This window comes from Cervus canadensis, chromosome 12 (genome assembly GCF_019320065.1).
Source record: "Cervus canadensis isolate Bull #8, Minnesota chromosome 12, ASM1932006v1, whole genome shotgun sequence".
In the NCBI taxonomy this organism is placed as follows: Eukaryota; Metazoa; Chordata; class Mammalia; order Artiodactyla; family Cervidae; genus Cervus; species Cervus canadensis.
The window spans coordinates 6,210,435-6,236,996 of NC_057397.1; the positions used below are offsets into that span (position 1 = coordinate 6,210,435).

At 47.3% G+C, this 26,562-nt stretch overlaps 1 protein-coding gene across 2 annotated transcripts in view; it reads right to left on the reverse strand.

Annotated features, from left to right (window-relative positions):
- The window catches only part of FAM135B (family with sequence similarity 135 member B), a 248,968-nt gene that overhangs the window by 68,631 nt on the left and 153,775 nt on the right, over nucleotides 1–26,562 (reverse strand). For both annotated transcript variants that reach the window (XM_043484174.1, XM_043484173.1), the window contains exons 4-7: nucleotides 18,216–18,355; nucleotides 12,541–12,611; nucleotides 7,854–8,027; nucleotides 4,747–4,873 (exon numbers count right to left, since the gene is read on the reverse strand). In XM_043484174.1, the coding sequence (XP_043340109.1) occupies nucleotides 4,747–4,873; nucleotides 7,854–8,027; nucleotides 12,541–12,611; nucleotides 18,216–18,355 (512 nt within the window). The remainder of the gene's footprint in view (nucleotides 1–4,746; nucleotides 4,874–7,853; nucleotides 8,028–12,540; nucleotides 12,612–18,215; nucleotides 18,356–26,562) is intronic.

The window sequence follows — 26,562 nt, forward strand, 5'->3', positions numbered from 1 at the left end:
AGAGCAGACAAGCCAAAGCCCTTTCTCTGGTTAACATCAACCTAGTGGCTGGTTAACTGAGGGGCTTCCCTGCTGGCTCAGTTGGTAAAGAATCTGCCTGTACTGCAGGTGGCCCAGGTTCAATCCCTGGGTCAGGAAGATCCCCTGGAGAAGGGCATGGCAATCCACTGTAGTATTCTTGCCTGGAGAATTCCAAGGACAGAGGGGCCTGGCGGGCTACTGCCCATGGGGTCACAAAGAGACACAACTGAGCAAATCATACTTTCACTTTTTCAGCAGCTGAAGACGGGTGGGGAGTTGGCATCAGGCTGAGTTAAAATGCCAGCTTGGCCCTGCCCAGCTGTGTGACTTTACAGATATGGCTTAACCTCTCTCTAAGTTTCTTCAGCTGTCAAAGGAAATAGGAAACTGTTCTGTGGAAACGGATGGAATCCACATGCATCAGTGGTTTAATAGAGTATCTTGGTGTAAAGCAGGCATTCAGGAACGTGATTTCGGGGACTTTCCTGGTGGTCCAGTGGTTAAGACTGTGCTTCCACTGCAGGGAGTGTGGGTTCGATCCCTGTTCTGGGAAGTAAGATCCCACATGCTGCACAGTGAGGACAACAAATAAAAACAAAATTAAAAAAAAAAACATGAATTCAAATAATGAGTATCATACTTTTCACTTGGAAAAGTGAAAAAAGAAAGTGCTCCTTGGAAGGAAAGTTATGACCAATGTAGACAGCATACTAAAAAGCAGAGACATTACTTTGCCAACAAAGGTCCGTCTAATCAAGGCTATGGTTTTTCCAGTGGTCATGTACGGATGTGACAGTTGAACTTTGAAGAAAGCTGAGTGCCAAAGAACTGATGCTTTTGAACTGTGGTGTTGGAGAAGACTCTTGAGAGTCCCTTGGACTGCAAGGAGGTCCAACCAGTCCATCCTAAAGGAGATCAGTCCTGGGTGTTCATTGGAAGGACTGATGCTGAAGCTGAAATTCCAGTACTTTGGCCACCTCATGCGAAGAGTTGACTCATTGGAAAAGACCCTGATGCTGGGAGGGATTGGGGGCAGGAGGAGAAGGGGACAACAGAGGATGAGATGGCTTGATGGCATCACGGACTCAATGGACAGGAGTTTACTCGGAGTTTGAGTAAACTCTGGGAGTTGGTGATGGACAGGGAGGCCTGGCGTGCTGCGATTCATGGGGTCGCAAAGAGTTGAACACGACTGAGCGACTGAACTGACTGACACTTTTCACACAATCATGGAATCTAAACATTTTAATTACTCCTTTGCCTCACACACTAGATCCCATGACCTACTGAGAGTAAGGACTGAGTTTTGTTTGATTTTGTCCCTGCGGCACACAGATGCCAGCAGAGCGAAGGGCTGAATAAGGGACTAGCAGATAAGTGAACAGACACCCAGATTCTGCTGCTCAAGGAAGCAGAGCTCTGAGAACGAGGGGAGTCCTCACGTCTGTGTGTCTCCACCATGAGGCTGTTCCTCCCCCGGGCAGTGGAGTGACCCCACTTCTTTCAGCGAGAAGAAAGGGAGTGTGCCCCAGCTCCTGAGGAAGAAAGGCTTTCTCCTCACTTTGAGTCACTGGATTCCTGACCTTCCTGAGCACTGATGGTCGATTTTACGTGTCCATAGGGCCCATCCGTGGTACTCAGATAGACAGTCAAACATTATTCTAGATGTTTCTGTGAAAGTGTGCTTCAGAGGAGATTCACGTTTAAACCATGATTTGAATCACGAGTAAAGGTGATTCGCCACAGCATGGGTGGGCCTCGCCCAACCAGTTGAAGATGTGAAAAGAAAAAGACGGACACACACGTTACTCATCCTCCCCACTCGAAAGAAGGAAGCAGCTGCTCATTTGGTCAGCAGATGGCCTTGGACTCAAACTGTATCTCTCCCCTGGGTCTCCAGCCTACTAGCCTGACCTGTAGATTTTGGACTTGCTGGCTTCCATATTCACACGAGACAATTCCTTAAAATAAGTCTGTCTACCTCTCTGTCTCTTTATACGTGTGTGTGTGTGTGTGTGTGTGTATGCACACATGTGATCTTATTATCCTGTTGATTCCATTTCTGTGGACAATCTGAATTCGCCAAGCACAAGTCAAGTGTCCCCAGTTGTACCAAGAAGTGTCAGGCTATTACAGTACAAGGCAGCACCGAGGACTGAAGCAGGCCTCCAGCGTGATCTCATCCCATCCTCTCTCTAGACATTGAGAAACCGAGGCCCAGAGAGGGCAATTATCTGGTCAGGGTCACACAGCGGGGTGGAGCGGAAGCCAAGAACAGGGAACATCTAAGACCCTCCACGTTGCTCCCACACGACAACACGAGGCTCTTGAAGTAACATTCAATTTAATTATGTGGATAAACTCAAAGAAAAATAAGACCAGCAGAGGATTTTATTGAGCACTTTTGTGCCAAGCTCTCTGCTGCAGGATTTTATACGCTTATTTCATTTAATCTTCTCAGCAACCCTGCAAGGCAGACATTAGTATCCTCTTTGACAGATAAGCCATGAGTGGGAGAGGGAAAACAGTTCCCCTGGGGCAAAGCTGCTGGCGTTTCTGGAGGTAGGAGGGGAAGGGGATGCGAGCTCCAGCTTCAACCCTAAATTTGAAGCCCTCTTTGCTTAAGATGCTGCTGGAAAGAGCAAGCCTGCAGGGCCAGAGACATCTGGGCTCCTGGGGAGGGAGGCATGTCACGTCACGGCAACCCTCACCCCCCGATGATTTTTCATGCCGATGACCTTCCTTTGCTGTGAATCTCTAGTTCCTGCACATGTCTCTGCACACAAAGGCTTATTTTGAAGGGAGCACCTGTTCCCTAATCGCTCCAGCTGATGCTGCAATCTGCACGGATTGCGATGTTATTTGCTAATGCGCTGGGCTTCTCGGGGACTTGAAGGCACAGCCCGCGAGGGAGGCGGGGGAATGGATTTTAGTCCTTGCTTGGCAGCCCTTGCCTTGCGGGGGGCGGGAGGGGAAGGCACAGGATGGACACGGGACTCTGAGCCCACGTAATCGGATGGGACCCAAATGGAAAATGCACAGGAAAAGAATCTGGTCCTGAAAATAGCCCATTGAGCTGTGAGCAAGTTCACCACTGAGCACCCACCAATAAGCTATTTTATCTGACTCTTGTGAAAGACAGAGATGTCTTCTTTGACACACATCCCCAAAAATAGCCAAGAAAAGAATGGAGGGAAAAAAAAAAAAAGATACTGTATCTTGCGCCCGCTGTGAGCCTATTTCTGTACTAAAATCCTTTCTAAGATATAGGTATTGTCCCATTTTAGATTGGAGGAGGCTGAATTTTTACAGGGTTAATAGAGTCTGCCACATCACAAAGTATTGAGCAGAGCAGCTATTTGAAAGCATAGCCTTCTCTCTGCCTCATCACTGCAGTGATGCTCGGCCTCTCCAGGCGTAACAGAATCAGACAGGCTGAGAGGATCTACACTGTTCCTCACCCCACACCAGGTCCAGGGTTTCTGAAAAGTCCCCGCTTGGCATCCAGGTGTCCATGGGAATGCCGCACTCTCCCCCTGCTGTCTGCCGTCGTATAAGGCAAGGAACCCCTCTGTGACTCAGCGCTCTCACTGCTCAGAGTTCTATATGAACATAACCAGGTACTTGGATCAGTCATCCATCCAACACACATTTCCTGAGGGTTAACCACGTGTGCCAGGCATAGTGCCAGGCCCTAAGGATGTGGAAGTTGAAGGCATTGGGCTTGTCCCCAGCTGTCTGGAGCCCAGTGGAGGAAAGACAGAGATGCCCAGAGTTGACTGTAGAGAAAGCATTTGGGAGGGAGAATTTCTTGCTAGGGGATCAGAGAGTGCTTCTCAGAGCGGGGTGGCATCTGAATGAGGCATTAGAGGATGTGCAGACAGGCACCCAGGAGTTCCTTCAGGTCAGACACCCGATCACCATCACACCCTGTGCTCCCGTGGTCCCAGCAAAGGCCCCTGTCTGGGGATGGAAGTGTCGTCAAAGATGCACTGAATTGATCTACAACCTCTGATATGCCCTGATGTCCCAAACCATGTTTTCGGGAAAACAGAGTCTAAGCTGGAGATTTGCAGGTGAGTCCCCTGGGGAGGTCTCAGGGGCAGAGCATATGCAGCAGTGAGAAGCGGCACAGGATAGAGGGAGAGGCTGGGCTGTGATGAGGTCACAGTAAAGCTTTGGTCAAGCCTTGGGGGGTCTGGAGCAGGGCTGGAACTTACCCATTACAGCAACGAACACACATACTCACCTGTGAGGTTATTAAGTATCAGCAACCCCACTCTACAGGTGGGAAAACTGAGGCTCAGAGAAGTGAGCAAATGAAGGACAGAGCCAGGTTTTGAAATGAGCTTATGGCCAAAGGGCTTTTGAAGTTCCACGTGGTCCCGAGGAAGCCCCTTACAATGTGTCACCTGGTCCAGAGGAAGCCCCTTACAATGTGCCCCATGACCTCCATGGAACCATATTTTTCAAGGGGCCATGTGACAGGGGTACCATGTGAAGACCCTCCTCTCTGCACTATCCTGGGGCCTGGCATTAGGAATCTGTTTGATAAATGTAGCAGCCAACCAAAGAAGGAACGGATGGGCCAACAAGAGACAAGGATGGAGGGAGCAAAGAAACTCTGCGTGGGGCATCTGAAATGAACAGAAGTCTCACAGAGCAGGCGCGGCCTGCCAAGTGAGGTCTGCAGTCTTGGGGCCACTGCCCCCATGCAGACGTTACCTCTGAGGAGGTCGGCTTGCAGTATCCAGCTCCGAAGACCAGGTTTTCCAGGGAAAGGCTAGACTGCTCTGGTCCTGTGTCTGGGCCGCCTTTCCCAAGCCAGGAGCCTCTTCCTGGGCGAGTAAAACTGTAAAGAAGGGAATTGAAAGAATTGAAAATGTGTCTAATTTTTGTCAAAGGAAGTAAAGGAAAAGATTGTGCCACTGATTCAGCCTCCTTGACGCTGCTGCCGGGGAGCCTGTGAGACAAGCCGTTTAGAAGAGATAGCAGGTGGTCCTAGAGGTAAAGAACTGGCCTGTCAATGCAGGAGACGAAGAGATGTGGGTTCAATCCCTGGGTCAGGAAAATCCCCTGGAGGAGGGCATGCAATCCAACTCCAATATTCTTGCCTGGAGAGCCCCATGGACAGAGGAACCTGGGGGGCTACAGTCCATGGAGTGGCACGAAGTCGGACACAACGGAAGCGGTTGAACACGCACACACAGCTCACCCCCGAGGGGTGCTTGGGTGGGACATTTATGGATGCCTCCAGGACAAGTGGCTGTAACTGGCACATGAGCTTTGGGGCCAAGGATGACACGCATCCTGCTATGTCTATAAATGCCCACAATCTGCCTGATGAGATGCACGGAGGCAGAGGTGACTTAACCACAGGGGGAGGCAGCATGGGATCCTGATCTTTAGAAAGACAAGGGGAGGCTCCATCTGACATGGTCTGAGTCCTACACCTACTCTTGTCATTGGTACAACCCAAAGTGAAGCCCTTCAACTCCCAGGCCCCTTCCGAACCTCTTCTCTTCTGTGGAAGAAGGGAAAACAATATCCACCTCCATGACATGACCACACAGAAGTTTCATAGGATCATGCATGTCAAAGATTTTCACTGTGTCGACACTAGTTAGAAACTCTGTACCTGTTCCAGAGACAAAAATACAGACCCTGCTCAGCTCTGCAAGTTGTCACAAGGTCAGCGAGCACAGAGTGATGGTGACCATCCATTTTAGGGTCAAGGGCGATCAGAAAAGCCCTTGTGAGCTGGTGGTGGTTTAGCTGCTAAGCTGTGTCCGACTCTTGCGATCCCATGGACTGTAGCCTGCCAGGCTCTTCTGTTCATGGGATTCTCCAGGCGAGAACACTAGAGTGGGTTGCTATGCCCTCCTCCAGGGGATCTTCCTGACCCAGGGACTGAACCCCCGTCTCCTGCATCTCCGGCAACTACAGGTGAATCCTGTACCCACTGAGGTCTACCAGGGTTTAAATTCCAGCAGCAGCATTTGCCAGCTCCATGGGGAAAGTTTTAAACCTCCCTGTATCCTCATAAGTCAAAAAGGTTGATACTAGCACCTTAACAGTGGGGTTGTCTGAGGATTCCATGAGTTTAGCCAAGTGAAAGTACAATGTCTGGCAAAGAGCAATGATTCAATAAATGCTAGAAGAAGTTCTTGTCGATAATACCACAAAATCATAAAATCTAACATAACCATTATTCTATTTATATAGCTATTGTTGATAATACCACAAACACAATCCACTCTAATATAATCAAGTCTTGGAATTGTTTAGAACTGAGATTTGAAGCAACTCTGCAGTTTAGCTAGAATGTGGATAAATGGAACAGTGCAGTAGAAATGGGGAATTTGTGTATGAGCCATGATGCTCACATTCAGAGGACCGGCTGCAAATTAGACACTGGAATAACTCATTGTTGACTTCAGTGTGACCCTGAGCTGCCGAGTCCCTCAGGTGAACTCTAGTTGTACCCAGTTAAGGGTTAAACACTGAGCATTAAACAGACCTGAGTCTGTTTCAGGGAAGGATCTTATAAGGTTAAATTTTCATTCTACTCCTGCTTCTTCCTTGCTGGATTTAACAACTGATGCTAAAACTGCTTTTCTGGAAAAACTGGAGCTTGCCCTATTTGACAGGTATTTCCCATAACCTTAAAGGGTTCCCAACCACTGTGAGTGAACTCATAGGAATCCTTCCTGCAGAACCCAGGGAACAGAAGGCAGCTCTATTTTTACCGCCATCCCTGGAGAAGCCTCAACTCTGCTGGTGAATTTCTATCTGAACCGCTCTCTGGCAAGGCGCTGTAGACAAACTTGCAAAGAATTATTTCTGTTAGGAGGTTAAACTTTCTACGCAGAGGAGCTGAAATAGCCCCATTAGCAAGCAGAGCCCAGGACGGAGCTCAGCAAGCAGATGCGCATGGTAACTGGGGAAGCACGGCATGGTCACATCAGAAAGATTTCGTTTCCTACATGCTGACCCCAGCAGGGGATCAGGACCCCTGCCCAGCCATGAGTGGGGACTGGAGTCTCCCCCACCTGCATTTCAACCCCCAGCACTGAGAAGTGTCCTGAAAAGGGACATCAGCAAAGTTCCCTTCCAGAAACTGCATAATACAAGATTCCATCCCCAAATGTCTCTCTGCTCACATGTGGAACCCACACCCTCACGTGTGGGGGACGTTTGAAGTGAACTGATGTCACTTCTGGTCCTGCCAGGCACTTGGATGAAGATGCCTGGGTACCATAAGACATGCTCATTGTTGTCAGCTCGGTCCCTCCGTTAGGGCATTCATAGAACCTCAGTGCACCTTGAGGCCATGGAGATGTTGGGACAATTCCCTCAAGAGAAAGCATGGGATCACTCAGGTGGTCCTGCCCTTAAACAAAGAGCCACTGGAGGAGGGGGCAGAAAACTGCATGCTGGGCACTGTCCTCATGTGAGACTCACTAAAACCTATGTGGACAAGCCCCATGAGCGTCCTGGCTTAGAGATGGAGAACTGTGTGTCCCAGAGATGTTAGGTGACTTTTCAAATAAGATATGGTTAGAAAGGAGCCAGGTCAGATGGAGGCATCAGGTCACAGCCATTCAGCTCCGAGGTTCTCCACCCAGGTCCTCCCCAGGCCCCTGCCCACCTCTCCTCTGCAACTCAGGGAGGCTCAGAGCTGAAATTTGCAGCCTGGGGGTGCTTCGCTGATCTGGGCTGATGTCCCCTGGGCAGCTCTCAGCATCTCAGCCACACAGGAGAGTCAAGCGTAACAAGGAACCTGAAGCGGCCACCCTCCCCCTGGTACTGCAGGACATGTAACCTCATACCTGATCAGCGGCTGCTGCAGGGCCACGAGGGCGGCGTGGATGGTCACCGAGATCACCGACAGGTGGAAATAGTCGAACATGACAGGCACCTGGTGATGCAGGCCTCTCCAGGGATGGAAGTGCAGGCCCAGCACACGGCTGCTGATCGCGGGGACCCCGGCCATGTCCCTCAGCCTGGAAGGCAGGCGAGCGGTTTATGTGAGTGGTGTTGAGATGTCCCTGCCGCCCTCCAGGTAAGTCCACATGGCAACCTTCCCCACACACAAACACTGTGCGTCCATCGGCTTATCCAATCCCTCCCTGCAAATAACTCTGCTAGGTAAAAACTTTTTTTTTTTTGCCATGATGGGAAAATGAAGCAACCGAGGCTCAGAGATGGAAAGCAACCCCCGGGACCTCACACGGCTGCTATGCGGCAGAGCTGGGGTCACACTCTGCTATCACGGATGCCAAGCTCACCTCGCAGTGATGGAAAGATGCCCACATGCTTTTCCAGGCTCAACAGTGAAGCCCTCCTGGACTCCCATGTCCCAGCTTGCTCTTGTATTTCCCCCATGGGCCCCCAACACAGCACTTCCTTGGTACCACTGTGTTTTCTATAAGAGTCCTACCTCTTAAAGGCAAGAACTGTGGCTAATTCACTGTTGAATCCCTAACACCAAACACAGAATTGGGCACACAGCAGAAATCATTCAGATATTTGTTTATCAAAAGGGATATGTGACTGAATGAATAAATGACCCCCAAAGAGCAATAGAGTCTGATCAGTTTCATCCAGGATTCCCCCTACCTTTTCTCTAGTGTTTTGTAACTGATGGAGACAGAATTCAGTTATTTGGGGCAGAGGGGTCTCAATATAGGAAAGGACTGAACTGCCTTTAATCTTTCCCACCCTGATGCCAGGGAAGATTGAGGGCAAGAGGAGAAGGGGGGCGGCAGAGGGTGAGATGGTCGGATGGCATCACTGACTCGATGGACAGGAGTCTGAGCAAACTTCAGAAGAGAGTGAAGGACAGGGAAGCCTGGCATGTTGCAGCCCATGGGGTCGCAAAGAGTCAGACACACTGAGTGAATGAACAACAAAACAACAAGGTGGGAGAAAACAGAGATGAACTGGATAGCTCTGAGAAGAAAATGCTTAGGTTCTTATAAAGGAACTAAAAACCAACCTCCAAAATCAAACAAGCACAAGACATAGAGAAAGAGCCCTGGTGTTTACCTGGAGGGGAAGAGATGACATAGAGAGTCTTGTGTGTCCAGGCTGAGAACTTTCACGTGTGGCTTCAAGGACTGGACCTGAGAGCAGCTAAGGGGAGGCCCCCGGGGTGACCTGTCCCCTGAAGCAGAGGAATGCCCTGATAGGCAGGACTGTCCAGGACAGGATGGGATCTGTCGGGGAGAAGTGAGTCCCCCATCCCTGGGCAAGTACGTGCTCAAGGCTCTTTGCAGAGCAGCAGTTTCAAATGCGAGATCAGATTAGAGCAGGTTTCCCAGCCTCAGTGATACAGACCCTAGGGAGCTGAACAATGCTCTGTTGGGGAGCGGGGTGCAGTCCTGTGCATCATGGGATGTTTAGGACTATCCCTGGACCCCACCCACTAGAAGCCAGGAGCACCCACTCCCTGCCCAGAGTGACAATCAAAAATGTCCCCAGAGGGACCTCCTGGCCATCCAGTGGTTAAGACTCAGCTCCCAATTCAGGGCACATGGTTTTGGGTTTGATCCCTCCTTGGGGAACTAAGGTCCTGCATGCACGCTGTATGACACAGCCAAAAATTAAAATGTGAAAAAAAAATTTTAAATCATGAGAAAACGTCTCCATATTTGGCCAAATTTCCCTGGGGGACAGAATCACCCCACCCACACTGAGAACCACTAGATGGGGTGGACATTCAGAGCCCTTGCGCCCCTGACATCACCTGGCGTGCTCCTCTGTTTTGATCCTGCTCAGGCCCTAAATGGCTCCAAAAGAAGCTGACTGCCTGGGTCATGTTTCAAAGCCTGAAGTGTACCCCCAGGATGTAATACAGATGCTTTGTCATCCCTAAACCCAATTTATGAAAATTAAAAAATATGGCATTTCCAATTCCTGCCCAGCCTCTGGCTTCCTGTTCCTCTTTGCTAATCTTATACTCCAAGAAAACACTCTGCTCTGATGGTTATTAAGTGCTTTGTACTATAGGGAGGAAGTGACACAAGGAAGCTTGCCCCACACGCATCTAGGAAGCCACAGAGAGGAAGACAGCACTGAGCCCTGGGCCGCGCACTCGGCCCGGCTTAGATACCACCTCTCTTAGTCTTCAGAGCAGACCTATGAAGTACAGAAGCTATAACGAAGCCTGTTTCATAAACAAGACTACTGAGGTTTAGAAAAGTGCAAGAATGCACCCAGCATCTCATAGTCAATGAGCTCAGAGCCTACTGCTGAATTATATATACTTTGGGCCAATCTTCGGTACACAGCCTCTCTGTTAACTACTATTTTCATGGCAATAAGGTCACATTTATTGTATCTACCACACCTGATCACATCCCACCCTGGAGGGTTGGGTAGGGGATGACTTCTAGGCTGAGTTTGGGATCAATGACAGGGTTCTGTGATCCAATGGAAATGTGTGCCAGGGAGCTATGGATGAACACCTCTGAAGGAAGAGGCATAAGAATATAGATCAGGGGTTATTAATAAAATTAATAAAATGAGTGAATCATAGAAATCCTAGAGAGTTGAGAGGCAACATGAGAACCACAGAGACAAGGACTTCACTCCTGAGTTTATAGCTTAGGAAGAAGGCCAACTTTATATGGGGCTTCTGAGTTCCACATGGTGTTAGAACAGTAAGTCTTGGGGATGGGATGAGGAAGATAAGATTTCTCAAGCACCCACGATCCCACCAGAAGGTAAGCAGAAGTGATGAGAGAAGCAGGTGGCGAGAAGGGCTTGGGGTCCAGATAAAGAGAAGCGTGAGGCATCTGTGATGCTGAGCACAGATCCAGTGGCAGGACCACGGACAGGTCCCCCCGCCTGTGGAGCCATGAGGCGTCACCATCCATCTGCATCAGCAGGTGTCTATTCTCAGAGCAGAGACACAGTCAGGTCTCTAACATTTTAGGCACGGTCCCTCTGATTCAATGCCCCATATTATGAAAACTCCCATAACAATCAGACACATCTCAGGGATGGGACAGTCCTTAAGAAGGGAATCTCTAACAGGGACTCTGAAATTTGAAGGGTTGGGGAACCATTCCACCAGCATCAGTCTCTTGGCCACCTGATCTCCTATTCCCCACTGGAGAAGGTGAAGCATTTGCTGAAGAGGTTGTGGAGTTCAGAAGTGAGGATTAATTTGCAGAAAGTGGTCAGACTGTGCTGAGATTGTGCTAATAAAACTGATGGAAAAGAAGCACCTCCATCTTCACCTTAAGCCTAATCAGGGGAGTCTTCAAGGGGGCATGCCTTGTGTTCCCTAGAATCGAAGGAACACAGGTCCTGGTGCCTGATGTATCCTGCAAAGGTCCTCAGTAAAGAAGCTGAGGGTAGCTGGGACGGCCAAAGAAGAGTGAACCGCAATGGGGTGGGAGTCCCCACCAGCGTGAGATGAGGATGAAAGTGCTGTGATCACTACCCAAGAGCCAGATATGCATTCCTGGAGAAGAATCTGCCAAAATAGCTTCCAGCAAGGAGTGAACGACCCCACCATAAGAGGCATCATCATTTCAAAGAACTGGTTGTAGGAAAGGGGAACCACCTAAAGGGCATAGCTCCCAGGAGTCACAAACACACCCCAAGAGTTAGATAAAGCAGCAATCCAGCAGCTACCCTGTGAAGAGTCCTGCCTGCAACTGAACCCATGAAGCATAACTCCCGGCGCCATCTGCAAGCTCCTCCCTCCTCTGTGTGCCTGACCCCGAGAGGCCCGCACGCCCGGGGGGAAGGAGGCAGGAAGCTGAACAAGAGGTTCTGCAAAACCCTGCTGCTACAGTGGGACTTTCCCACCCTAAGAAATCTCGGAGCTGGGATGCCGTGGAGCCGAGAGGCAGTGCCGATGAAAAGAAATTACATGTTGAATGATCGAGTTTGGGGAATGCATTCTACTGGACTTTTTCATACCTGAAAAAAGAACTATTTATGGCGTGAAAGAACATGAAACATGACTGTTTCACCCCTAGGGTAGAAGGAAGAGGCCACAGAGCAAGCTTAAAGGAAGCAGTTATGAGAAAGAGGAGGGTTGCTTCCTTACTGAATCAGTGGGTTATACATCAGTGGATTTTCAGAGAGTTGAAACGTAACAGCAAAAATTCAGTGTAAAGATGAGGATCCTGGCAGAATCTCCTTTGATTTAAAAGGGGCATTGAGGTTCACAGGCTTATAGGGTCATTCATCTAAAGACCTAATTAATACTGCATTGCAAGTGTATGGGGGTGAGTGCTGGAGATAAGAAGGTGCTGGCGAATAAAGCTGGGAAGTCAGGAGTTGCCTGTGCCTACAGCCTCTGAGAGAGCTGCCTAAAATGCAAGCAGCCTGAAGTGACCACATAAACATTCCTTGTCCAGGTTTCTTAGGCTGATCAGGAACCAGGTTTCCAAGGAAGGTTCTGAGGTTCATGGCCATCAAGATACCCCAGAGCTGGAGAAGGGCTGATTGGAGAAAATTATACCATCACGCTTGAAGGATTCCAAGGACACTCACTGTTGTTCACTGTCCGTAAAGTGCAAATCCACCTTGAGCTGGAAATCCACTTCACTTACCGCCTCTTCTACCTGGAAGAGAAACAGTGTTTAAGGATTGCAGGAGTCAGATCTGGTCCAGATCAAATACTGAGCTGGTCAATTTCCCAAAGTTAAAAAAAAAAAAAACTCATTGCAAAATAAACATCATTTATGTGTAAAGCGGAATTTCCATGTTCTATGGAATTCTGGTGGCACAGGGCATCTGTATTACATGGAAAACAGAAGGGATTTATGTAGTCAGATTTCAGGAAAAGTCAGTTTACAGGGAAAAAAAAAATGTTAAGTGAGCCTTCTAGCTTGTAGGATGGTTGAGAAACTTATTTCCAAAAGAGATTTGATCTGGAAACTTCAGAAGCAGAAGTGAAGTGTTCTCTGGCACCTGCTTTGGAAAAGTGAGAGCAGGGAATTTCCACAGAGGAAACCCCAATTGGTTAGAGATGGAAAAATGATGGGGGTGGCATTATTTCTGGCCCCTTCAAGGGGCTGGAGCTATCCTTCAGGTTCACAGAGGAGGAAATAAAGTCACTTCCCAAGTCAACTCAGGTTCACAAGAAAGCGGACCCTGCATTTTTGTCTTGTGATCCATTACATTTAACCATTTATGCTTTCAGACACTTCAGCATTTCACACCCTACCTATGACTGTTTCCATTCTCAGCTTTTAAAAAACCATATTCACTAACCAGCACGGGAACCTATTTGTTCTACTTGCCAACTTCTCATGTACATCTAAAAGATGGTGACCCCAGGAGTCACTTGCTAAAAACCAGATCTCACTGATGCCCCCGTTCAGGAAACCCAGGTAAGTACTACATGCCTGGGACAGGCGGCGTCTCCTCCTCACCCTCAGGCTGGATGGGACCATTCTGTTCTGTGAACCACAAAACCCCCTTGTTGTTTTGTTTTGTTTTTCCTATCTTAGCATTCAATGGTTCCTATAAAACTGTCTCAGCTTTATAACTTTGGGGTTACAAGCCCATGAGACAAATATTAGGTTGGCGAAGAAGTTCATAACATGGTACGTAAAAACCTAAACGAACTTTTTAGCCAACCCAGTATTAACTTCTCAATGGACATGAATTTGAGCAAACTCCAGGAGACAGGGGAGGACGGAGGAGCCTGGCGTGCTGCAGTCCGTGGGTTTGCCAAGAGTCAGACACAACTTAGCAACTGAACAACAGCAACAATGTTAAATGCAGACACATTCTGTTTAGTCCTCATCGCATTTCTTACTTGTTTTGAACAAGCAGAAAACACTTAGAAATCAGGCAGTTTTCACATTTCCATCGCAGGTTTCCAGCTTCTGAAAAAACAATCCCCAGATCTGGCCACGCTGAGCTGGCATTCAGAAGCTCCACTTGGCTCAGGGGACTCACTGAGAAAATCCATCTGCCTGTGGCTAAACCCCTCTGGCCGTTGTCTTGCCTGGTGTCCCCTGTAATCTGGTATCATTAAGGGACTGACTAGGCTTACTACGTTCTGGATCCACAGCTCCAGGAACAGTGCCCCCCACGGAGAAAGCGCTTCTGAATAAAGGCCGCTCTTCCCCACCCCCACCCCTGGTTTCTGTCTCTTTACAAGAATGCCCTCATTCTTCAGGGGGGGAAGTCTCCTACCCAAAAGCCTCTTCGGAAGCATGTTCCTGGTTAAGCATAACTCAGGCAGAGACATATGGATGGAATTTATCTTTAGCTTCCCAGGGTTTTAAAATTTGTGAAAAAAAAATTTTTTTAAGCACTTCAAAGTTAACATTTTGCTGAATCCGAGTGCTATGAATAACTTCCTCTCCTAGCTTTGTTTTGCATAATCATGCACCCCGCTTTATACACACAACCCAAGCAACTCAGCCTCTTGTCACCAGCTCCTGGGGAGTGAGACTGGCAAAACTAGCCCTCCTAACCACCTCCGAGCATGCATTTGCCTACTGAACAAAAATTCACTGTAGGCTCCAGTTTTAAACTTGCTGCAAGGCTCTTTGGAGCAAAGAGAGAAATTTGGGAGCAGGATCAGCTGTCGCTAGATGGAGCCTGGCTATGACTTCACTGAGGTCCCAATACATCTTCAATTGCAAGATGCTCCAGAAGGCAGTCACTCATTTCTTGAACCATTCACTTCTCTCATTTCTTCATTACCTGCCTCTCTTTCCAAACACACACACTCACATGCGCATGCATGCACACACTCACACAAACTTGCCCTTCCATTGCCCTGCCTTATTCTGGTTAAAGAGATGGCTTCCTTGCAAGGGTGTTTTTTGTTTAACTGAAGGAGAGCTGACTTACAATGTTGTGTTAATTTCTGCTACTTAGCAAAGTGATTCACTTATGTGTATATATATATATGTATATATATACACATATGTATATATGTGTGTGTATATACACATAAATACATAAAGAACATAAAACCATTTTAAAAGAATGTGAGAGTGCATACATATATGTGTAAAGGATATATAAGTATAAGTAAAAAATATAAAAAAGAATGTGTATATGTATATTCTTTTTTTACATTTTTTTCATTACAGTTTATCACAGCTTATTGAAATAGTTCTCTGTGCTAGGCAGCAGGACCTTGTTGCTTATCCATCCTATATACAGTAGCTTACATCTGTTAACCCCAGCCTCCCAGGCGGGTGACTTTCCAGTACCAGGGGTCAGTTTCATATAGTAGTAGGAACAATAACCTAGCCAGGATTTACAGAAGGGTTACTATGTAGCAGACACTACATAGGACACGTACCACTGCCATACACTATCTTATTTAATGTGGAAATAACTGAAATAAGACATACTGTCCCCACTTACAAATGAAGAAATTGAGACTCAGTGTAGGAAAGTCACTTCCAAGGCTTAACTAGTCAGTGGGTCCAAAGCCCAGATTTAGTCAAGGGTTCCTCACTTCTTCAATCTTCTCCCACAGTCTAACCTGTGTTGTGGGTTGTACGGTCTAGGGCAACTGATTCCAATTCTACTTATAACAGTAACTCTTGTATCTTCTCTTCCCTTATGAACCCCTTTTCTGAGCTGTACCACAGCTGAGGGGATAAGAAAGCAGCTTTGGAAGCCAAGTTACATGGGTGCAGCTCTTGCTCTGTCTTTTAGCATCTGTGTGACCTTGGGCCAACCAACCTAAGTTTGTTTTTCATCTGTAAATTGGGGGTGAAATGATTATGCTTGCTCCTTGCCTACATGCTAAGCTGCTAAGTCGTGTCTGATTCTTTTGAAACCCCATGGACTGTAGCCCACCAGGTGCCTCTGTCCACGGGATTCTACAGAGAAGAATACTGGAGTGGGTTGCCATGTCCTCCTCCAGGGGATCTTCCCAACTCAAAGGTTGAACCCGAGTTTCCAGGGCTCCTGTATGACAGGCAGATTCTTTACTACTGTGCCCACTCAGTGGGGAAGCTCACACTTACTCCATAGATCACTGCTTTTGTGTAACTATGCAAGAAAATGCACAAAAAAGTGTGTGAAGAAAGGCCATTCTGCACTTACCATAGCACATGAAATTGTGTGCTGACTGTGTCAGCATTGTCTATGCCTACTGCTCACACCCAGGACTGTGTGCATGTGTGACCAGGAACTCTGGCCTCCTGGTCATAAGCAATGCTTTGGCTACCACAAGCAGACATTCCCTAGAGCCAATACATCCATTCCAGAGATACAGCTTTTATGAACGTATTCAATTAACTCTAATTGTCACTCATCCAGATGCAATGATTAATGATAACTCTGTTTGCTGCCATAAAGATTAACCCCAACACAATAATAAATTATTAGCTTGTAAAGATAAGTGATTTTCCATGCAGAAGAAAACACAATGTACTATAGGAACAACATCTTGTACAAAATGAACACAGGAATAAGTGCTGGCAAACATGCCCTGTTCGTGCTCAGAACTTGGCTTGTGGCAACCTCACGTGATCTCAACTTGAGTGCTGAGTGCAAACCTTGAAAAGATTTGAACTCATAGGGGCAGGAAAGAAAGAGAGTCTGATGGAATTCAGACGGAATAATGACTGAGAGACCTGAGTCATGTCCAAAACCTAGCCTCCAATCATAACCATTCTGCCCAGGAAGCTCTCTGAGATCAATGTGCCAAAGGACAATGGCCCATGAAAAGTCAAGTGACCTTCTCTTAGTAGAATTCAGGGAAGTTGAGCTTGGGCATGCAGCCTAACCGGGAGGCCCTTAGCCCCCAAAACCACCTCCAGTATCTTTTCCTAAACTGCATGTATCCACCAGAGTCCAGGAAAGAAGTAGATGATGAATTCATTTCATTAAACAGAGATTTACAAAAGTGTGGGGAGAACCTAGGGAAAGCAACCAGTGATGATGGCTGGGTACCTTGGGGTTTAGTAACCTTAGGACTCCTCACCACCTCCTCATCCCTACCTCAGGTCCTTTGTTCTAGCTGCACCCTCCTCCAGGGATGCCTGGCTCCAAGGCCTCTGGGCTTTGACTCATACGTTCCCCCCTGTATGGGGATGCCCTTCATCTTTCTCTAAGTCTGATGAAGTCTTAGTCCCAGCATCTCAAAGCCAGCTTCTTTGTGAAGGCATTGATGTCTTCCTGCAGAGTTCATCTCCATCCTCGGTGCCCTGTGCTCATTTGCAGATGCAGCTGTCCCAGTGCATTTCAGCTACCAGTTGCTTTTCAGTCGCTAAGTCATGTCTGACTCTGAGATCCCGTGGACTGCAGCATGCCAGGCTCCTCTGTCCTTCACTGTCACCTGCAGATTGCTCAAAGATTCATGTCCATTGAGTTGGTGATGCTATCTAACCATCTCATCCTCTGCCACCCCCTTCCCCTTTTGCCTTCAATCTTTCCCAACATCAGGGGTTTTTCCAATGAGTCAGCTCTTCACATTAGGTGGCCAAAGTATTGGAGTTTCAGCTTCAGCATCAGTCCTTCCCAAGAATATTCAGGGTTGATTCCCCTTAGGATTGACTGGTTTAATCTCCTTGCAGTCTAAGGGGTTCTCAAGAGTCTTCCCCCAGCTACCAGTGCCTGTCTGCATGTCTTTTTTTTTGATGAAGCATCCATCCTTTGAGGAAGTATTCCTGGTGCCTTCTTCAGCCTTGCCCATCATCTGAGGGCCCACCCCACATCCCTTCACAAAGTAGGTACCCAGCAAATACTTGATTGACCCACTGACAGAGGCCCAGCGAGTTAGTCAACCGGATTCACTTGGTACGTGAAACAAGCAAGTAAATTAACAAAAGCATGAGTACAAAACTGACTAAATCAGGAAATGCAGGAATGCTCTAAAATCCCGAGTCCTAATCTGTCAAATTTCAGAACAAACCTAGAGCATCTTCTTTGCATCCCATTCTCCTAGCAATGGGGCTTCCCAGGTGGCACAGTGGTAAATAAATCACCTGCCAATAAAGGAGACATCAGAGACATGGGTTCGATCCCTGGGTCAGGAAGATTCCCCTGGGGGAGGGTGTGGCAACCCACTCCAATATTCTTGCCTGGAGAATCCCATGGACTGAGGAGCCTGGCAGACTACAGTCCATACGGTTGCAAAGAGTCAACATAACTGAAGCGACTTGGCCTGCTCCTAGCAATGGATACAAAAGGCACAGGAGGGCTCAGCATTTGTGGCTGGTGGTAGGTTGGGGACTTACCCTTTCACCATCTAAGAGTAAATGAGCTCGGAAGATCACGGCATCATTGATGGGCACCTCCTCATTCCTGTATAAGATCTGGAAGACCCGGCTGTGCACGGTGCTGTCGTGGACGCAGGCTGAGTGTGGGCTGCCGCTGTCTGCAAAACAAGAACCAGTAGAAGCCCATGAACGCCCGTCCTGCCCTGGATCCTCAGCCTCCTGGGGTGCCAGTCCAGCTCAAGGAAAGCAATGGCCACAAACTGCATTTCAATTCCCAAAGACCAAGGTCTACAGATGAAACGACTCCATCATGGAAGATATATGGTCACCAAATCTCAGAAAGAACATTCTTCAATCCCTTATAAGTCATAAGAGCTTAGCTAAATCACTTGCCATCACGTGGGCAGTGCTCCTTGGCTGGACAGTGAAAGTGAGAAAGTGTTAGTGGCTCAGTTGTGTCCAACTCTTTGCAACCCCATGGACTGTAGCCCACCAGGCTCCTCTGCCCATGGAATTCTCCAGGCAAGAATACTGGAGTGGGCTGCCATTCCCTTCTCCAGGGGATCTTCTCAATGCTGGGATCGAACTTGGGTTTCTCACATTGCAGGCAAATTCTTTACCATCTGAGTCACCAGGGAAGCCCCTGGCTAGAAATTAGTATCTGCTAAATTCTTCTCCTGCTTACACACCCCTTCCTCTATAATGTATCCCTTAATCCCCCTCTCCAAGAAATAATAACACAGAGATAAAGACAGAAATTGCCCTTCCTTCTACAGAGACAACATAATGCCCCCAGAATCTCTCTCTCCTGAAAGTGTGGCTTTCATACCACACAGGATATGAAGGATAATCTGTCTTTCATTTTAGATAAATGTGTTAATTTTCATTATATTAGATATCCAGTTTATTGAGGAACCTGTTCAACTCCATGTCCTCCAATACATTCTGTGTGTGCGCTCTCAGTTGGGTCCAACTTTTGGTGATCCTATACAAGCTCCTCTCTCCATGACCCTATACAGGCTCCTCTGTCTATGACCCTATACAGGCTACTCTGTTCATGGGATTCCCCAGGCAAGAATACTGGAATGGGTTCTAAATGTACCCTAATCCCTAAACACTGACTCAGAGTTAAGTTGAATTTCAGGATTTTCCTGTGTCCACTGATCAGGATTACTATGGAGAGAAAAATGGGTGAATTCCTCCAAATCACTTGAACTGCACAGTTAGAAAAATAGAAATCTTCTTAAATAAATAATGTTAATATTTATATAAAGCAATCATTATGCCTTCACAATAATGGCCAAACAAGTGGTATTTCACAGCTTCCAACATATTTTTCAAATGTGTTTCTTTCCTTAGTCCTTACAGAAAATTGCTGGGGTAAGTCCTCATCACAGATGAAGAGAGCAAGGCGCAAAGAGGAGGAGGCAGGTATTCTGTCAGTTGCTATAAGAGGAAGTACTGTGTGGATGCATCCTCAGATCTATCTGTATTACATCTGGGAAGAGAAGTCTCCGGTGAATGAGCAAAATGCACCCATTTCAGACTTCTCTGGTGGCACAGTGGATGGGAGTCTGCCTGTCAATGCAGGGGGCGCAGGTTCGATCCCTGGTCTGGGAGTATTCTACACGCCACGGAGCAACGGGACCTGTGTGCTGTAGAGCCTGAGGGCCGCAATCACTGAGCCTGCCGCAATTACTGAGCCTGCTGCCACTACTGGAGCCGGCCCACCAAGAGCCTGTGCTCTGCACCAAGAGAAGCCACCGCAACGAGAAGCCTGCGAATCGCAATGCAGAGGAGCCCCCGCTCACCGCAACTGAAGCCCACACAGCAACAAAGACCCAGAGCAACCCAAAATGAATACAAACCTCATCTTTAAATGCACCCATTTCTAGCAAAAGGTAAGTTTTCTGTAACGCTCTGTGGAGAAACTGAACTAATGTGACTGCAAAAGGAAGCAAGAAAATGTTTTACAACATGAGCTCAACCAGCAGAGGAAAACAGCTTGAGTGCCTTGTGCAATGTCCCCAGCTGACTCAAGCTGTCCCTCAGAAACAGGGACAAAGGGTCACGGTCACCACCCCATGCACAGTGACGCTGTACACCTGCCTTGTCGCTTCAGAGGAGGGGGAAAAAAAAGAAATGTAAAATCCCAGGTTGCTTCCACGGCCGCTCAGATCGGCACTTCATCATGAAGGAAATAAAATTACTGGCTCAATGCAGCCCTATTTAGACCTGTTGGACTCAAATTGATGTGGTTTTTAAACAGAAATGATCCTTGTGTGCAAGTACCTTTCTGTTTTTATTCGCTGCACCAGCCCTTTCTCTATCACTGTCAAGGCCAGGTTGATCTATAAGTCAGACCGACATCGAGGCCGAGGATGGATGGAGTAAATACTCTGAAGGTCAGAGCAACGCAGAGCCATCTAGTACCTGGAGGGACAGCCAGCAAAACAGTTCAATCACTTGCCTTCTTGGGCGAGTGACATCATCCCTTGTAAGAGCAGCTTTCCACGTGAAAAATGGGCATCTCCACACACTGACCTTCTGTGATCAGTGTAGACCAATGAGGATAAAATAAATCAAGATCTGAAGACCAGGCACGTGGCTGACATGCAAAATGCAGTGGGATGATTTTTCAATTGTGCTGCGAGAAAGGTCGTGGTGCTTTCTGCTGAACGCATTTCCACTGGCTACACACGTGAGCCTGAGCTCCTCTGATTTTTCAGCAGATTGACAAACAGGACTTAGCAGTATTTGCAGGAGACCCTCATATCCCAAGATGCCCCATTGAGTCCAGGACGAGGCATTTCTGATGCCCTGCGGGACCTGTGGCATTTTCTCATCACTAGTAAGTAGGACATAAACAAATGCCTCCTTGCCAAGGAAGGTTCACTGATCACAAGTCACCCTCTGGGCTTGTGGGCATCACGGCGACAGTGCCCGCCAGCTTTGTTCCCACCAGGATTCTCCCTTCTTCGACAATGACAACCTACACTTGGACACCTTGCTTATTAACCTGGCACCCTCTTCCTGACTTTCTGCAAGGCCACTTCCTGAATGTTCTATGATTGGCTCTCTTGCTGGGTCACAGAACCTTCCTCGGCAGACAGAGGGTGCTCATTCACACCCGAAGTTCCACACCCTCTCACGCACCAAGTACTGGGCACCCAGAGGTGAAGATGGTGCGTGCTCTCTCTCTGTGCTAAAAGACTTTGCTCAGCCTTTGGGAGGCTGCCCCTTCCTAGCTGCAGGGTAGAAAGTCACTTTTCTCTTTCAACTGTTTTTTGTTGTTGAAATGACATTCATTTCCTTTTTCTACGCTTTAATACTTCTACATTAGTGAAAAGAACATGTTTTGGCATATCCCAAGTGTTATCTCAAATATTCTGACTCACTTTTTTCTTAATTTTGCTGGAATATAGTAGATTTACCATGTTGTGTTAGTCTCAGGGGTACAGTATAGTGATTCTGTTACACATATACATATATTCATCTTTTTCAGATTATTTTCCCATATAGATTAGTCTAGAATATTGAGTTTCTCATGCTATAGCAGTAGGTCTCGCTGGTCATCCATTCTATACATAGTAGTGTGTGTAAGTTAATCCCAGGCTCCTAATTTATCCCTCCCAGCCATGTTTCGCCTTTGTTAACCATACGTTTGTTTTCAAAATTTGTGTTTATGTTTTATAAATAAGTGCATTTGTCTCATTTTAATTAGATTCTATATATAAATGATATTATGTGATATTTGTCTTTCCCTGACTTACTTCACTATCGCCAAGTCACAGAAGCAGCCTGAATGGCCACCAACAGAGGAACGGATGAAGACGACGTGGTACAAACACACAATGGAGTATTTCACCCGTGCTCAGTCATGTTCAACTCTGCAACTCCACGGACTGGGCCTGCCAGGCTCCTCTGTCCATGGGATTTTCCCACCAACAGTATTAGATTAGGTTGCCATTTCCTCCTCCAGGGAATCTCCCTGATCCAGGGATCAAACCCTCATCTCCTGCATTGCAGGTGGATTGTCTACCTCTGAACCACCAGAGAAGCCACAATGGAATATTACTCAGCCATAAAAAGAATGAAATAATGCCATTTGCAGCAACATGGATAGACCTAGAGATTATCTTTAGACTGCTTTTTGCATATTTGGTGACCAGACCACTGGTCCATTAAGAAGATGTAGCTTAGAGTCTTCCCAAATATGTGTCTTATTTTTTACATGTCAGGATCAATATCATGGATGAGGATATAAAAGGAGAGTTATAACTTTGAGGGGAAACAAGATTGATGGAAAGAAGGTGGGTGAATCAAGAGAAGGAAACAGAAGAAAGGGGAGATGAGTAGAAACAAAAGAGCAGGTTGATGAAGGAGAGGAGGTTTCTAATGACTCCCACTGTCCAAAGAATACATTTCAAATAGTTCAACCTGGAACTTCAAACCAGAAAGCAATGGTAAAACACTTTTGGGTTCTGCTCTTTCTTTGCCCCCAAAATGAGTGATATCAATACTCTGCATATTTATGTGCCTCTAAATTCCTACAGCTCAAACAATCACCTTCCCTCTGCAAAGATACCCTCCCAGCCCCACATGGCTCTGAGAGCACAGATTACAAAGCACAGGTGCTGCTGATCCGGCACAGACCCTCTGTCCCAGGGTCCGAGCCAGGATGCTCTCAAGGGCTTTGACTTGTGGCCCGAACTCCCTCTCCCGCTCCAAGCAGATGGCCACGACTCTGCCTGCACAGAGGAGCCCCCCAGAGAATCAGGTCTGTGCTGAGCAGTCAAAACTCTGGGGGAAACCCTTCCAACCCTCCAGGCCTGACTATGTCTGGGTGAGGTCTAGGCTAACTGAAAACAAAGATGCTAAGAAGCTATCATAACATTTCTTGTAACCCAGGACACATTCACATGGGAAAACTTTCCAGAACATTAGAGTTTAGGGAAGTTGTAAAAGCCAAGTCATATTATGAACAACTCAAGGTCATGAGCTTGAATTTTGTACGGCTTAGAACAGGCTATCCGTCAGCAAAGCAAACAGAGATGTTCTAGACTCGCCCCCACTACTCACTGTGTGGCTTCGGGCAGGACAGTAAACAGGAGCTTAAATGAGGCAAAAGTCATGCCCTGCTTATTTGACACAAGAAGTGTCAGGTCCAGACGAGATGAGGATTAAAGAAGTGTGTGTTTAACTGTGAAATTCTCAAAACCCAACAGATTTCCTGGTATTATGCAGATGACAAGGATGATGACTCTTTACATTAGATTATTTTCTGGCCATTTCTAGGAACAGGAAGGACAGAAAGTCACCTTGAAGCCAAGCTTCATTATTGTTTCTAACCATTTCAAAGAACAGGCAGAAGAAAAAAAGCCACCTGAAGCAGACGGTCACTATTTCTCCAGAGAATAAGAAATATTCTCACTTGACCCTGAGGATGAGAGTTCTTCACTTCCTTTATGAGGGAACTCAGGATCATAGGGTTATGTTACACTGTTATTGTTGTTCAGTCACCAAATCGTGTCCAACTCTGCAGCATGCCAGGCTTCCCTATCCTTCACTATCTCCCAGTTAGAGCTTCCCTCGTAGCTCAGAAGGTAAAGAATCTGCCTTCATTGCAGGTGACTTGGGTTTGATCCCTGGGTCGGGAAGATACCCTGGAGAAAGAAATAGCAACACAGTTCAGTAATTTTGCTTAGAAAATCCCATAGACAGAGGAGCCTGGTGGGCTACAGTCCATGGGTTTGCAAAGAGTCAGACACGACTGAGCAACTAACACACACAGAGTTTGCTCAAACTCATGTCCATTGAGGAGACGATCCCTCCAACCATCTCATCCTCTGTCAGCCCCTTCTCCTCCTGCCCTCACATCCTCAGCAGCAAATGTCATGGAGATTCCAAATCATGTGCTTCTTTTCATTCTTTCATTTTTGAGTTTGTTGACTCATTGGAAAAGACCTTGATGCTAGGAGGGATTGGGGGCAGGAGGAGAAGGGGACGACAGAGGATGAGATGGCTGGATGGCATCACCGACTCGATGGACATGAGTTTGAGTAAACTCCGGGAGTTGGTAATGGACAGGGAGGCCTGGCGTGCTGCGATTCATGGGGTTGCAGAGAGTCGGACACGACTGAGCGACTGAACTGAACTGAACTGAACTCATTAATTATGTAACTAAACGACCCCACAGGCAACGCTAGACATAATACCAGTCACTGGTCATGGTATACCAACAATAAGGAATGGTCTGCAATGTTTAATGAAATATTATCCAACTTCTTTTTTCTCTCATCGCATTTGCGTTACTCCATCACAAAATTCCATCACGTTACTCACTTCTGTTTTGCAGAAAAAGAACTGAAGTCCTAGCATGATGGAACAGCAGGGCTTGAGTATTATACCCAAATAAATATGCACCAAATCCACCAATCAATTAGTTATTAATGAGGGCGGGGATGAAGAGGGATGGCTTTCGGAAGGTTCCCTACGTTGAGGGTAGCTCAGTTCCCGGGACGCTTGACTCCTATCTTAGTCTGCAAGAAAACTCAAGTTGCAAAGCAGAGATCGTGGCCTGGCAGAAATCCATCCCTGCAAAAGGAGAGTGACCAAACCAAAGAATGCAGGGGGAAAAAATACCCTTAAATTCCTGAAAATGAACAAGGGCGCTGATGTAATTTAGCCATGAGCATCCTCCCATCAACATTGAGTGGGCTTAATGACTTAATTATAAACCCTTGTCACCTACCTATTAGAATGAGCCCAGAAAGGCCAGCACTTGATAACACTTTATTAGCCAATAACGTGTGTTGCTATGTAATTTCAGAAGTAAAAGACCAGCGGGTCACCTCTAACACACTCCAGTCCCCCAGTGGTTTCCCTGCTGGGCCTCCTTCTGATCTGTCCTAACCCTCTGCAGTCTCAGGCATTTCCACTTGTGTTCTAACTAGAGCCCGGTCCATGGCCTCATCCCTCTGGCTTTTGTAAAGACAAGGAATGGAAAGAGTGCCTAGATGTGGGTTTTCTCGGGCCTCTGTCATGTGGCCTCACACACCAGTTAACAGGAATGTACCTCGTCTGCAACTGGGTTTCCTCCCCCTGTGATGGGGGGATGGGCACTCAAGGGTAGGGAGGGTTGAACACCCAGATTACTGTGAAGAGTCTAATGTTAACAGGTACTCAGAGAGAAGGCAGGGCTTCACTGGTAACTCAGTCGGTAAAGATTCTGCAGTGCAGGAGACTTGGGTTTGATCCCTGGGTTGGGAAGATCCCCTGGAGAAGGAAATGGCAACCCCCTCCAGTATTCTTGCCTGGAGAATCCTAAGGACAGAGGAGCCTTGTGGGCCACAGTCCACAGGGTCACAAGAGTCAGACGCGACTGAGTAACTAAGCCACCATGGGAGAGATGGCAGTGAATACACCACTGGATGGGGGAGGAGGGTATTGCTGATATGACGATGAAACATTATCCAGAAGGGAATTCCAGCAGCTTCTAGCAGAACTCTTGGGGTAGTGGAAGGGAAACCCTTAATTGTTTCTTTTTCATTTGGATCTTTATTATGATCAGATAGACAAATGTCTCATTGCATTTCATAATATCTTAACTGTTCTTGACTTTTTTGGGCTGTGAGGCTCATGAGATCTTAGCTCCCTGACCAGGGATCAAACCCATGTTCCCTGCATTGGAGATGTGGAGTCTTAACCACTGGACCATCAGGAAAGTCCCCTCAACTGTTTCCTGATGCTGGAAAGAGAGTGGGCTTGGACCAGGGCAGTGGGTGCTGCCTGGAAAGACAGAGCATCAGGGATCTCCCTGTTGACTAGCTGGGAGTCCTTTGGTGAGATGTTAGCTCTCCCAGCCTTAGTTCCTTTACAAACAGAAGATGACAATAAAGATCTGACTCAACAGGGTAGACAGACGAAGACTCCTTATTTCACCCCACTTGCCTGCCGATTGAAAGTGGCTAAGTTCACACCTCCCCTCTCATCTCCTGACTCCCCTAGGAGTCTCCTGCTTCTCCTGCCCCTCCTGTCTCTGGCTTGTAAACCTCCCTCCAGGTCTTACTGTTTTCAAGATTTTATATGCCACTCATTGGAAAAGACCCTGATGCTGGGAAAGACTGAAGGCAAAAGAAGTGGATGGCAGAGGATGAGATGGTAAGATAGCATCACCGACCCAATGGACTTAGTTTGAGACAATTCCAGGAGATGGTGGAGGACAGAGGAGCCGGAGTGCTGCAGTCCACAGGTCCCCAAAGAGTCAGACATGACTTAGCAATTAAACAATACAAGACAAAACAATATGCCACCTACAAGCTCAGGGCCCTCAAATGTCTGACTCCAGCTCCATTGCTCTCTT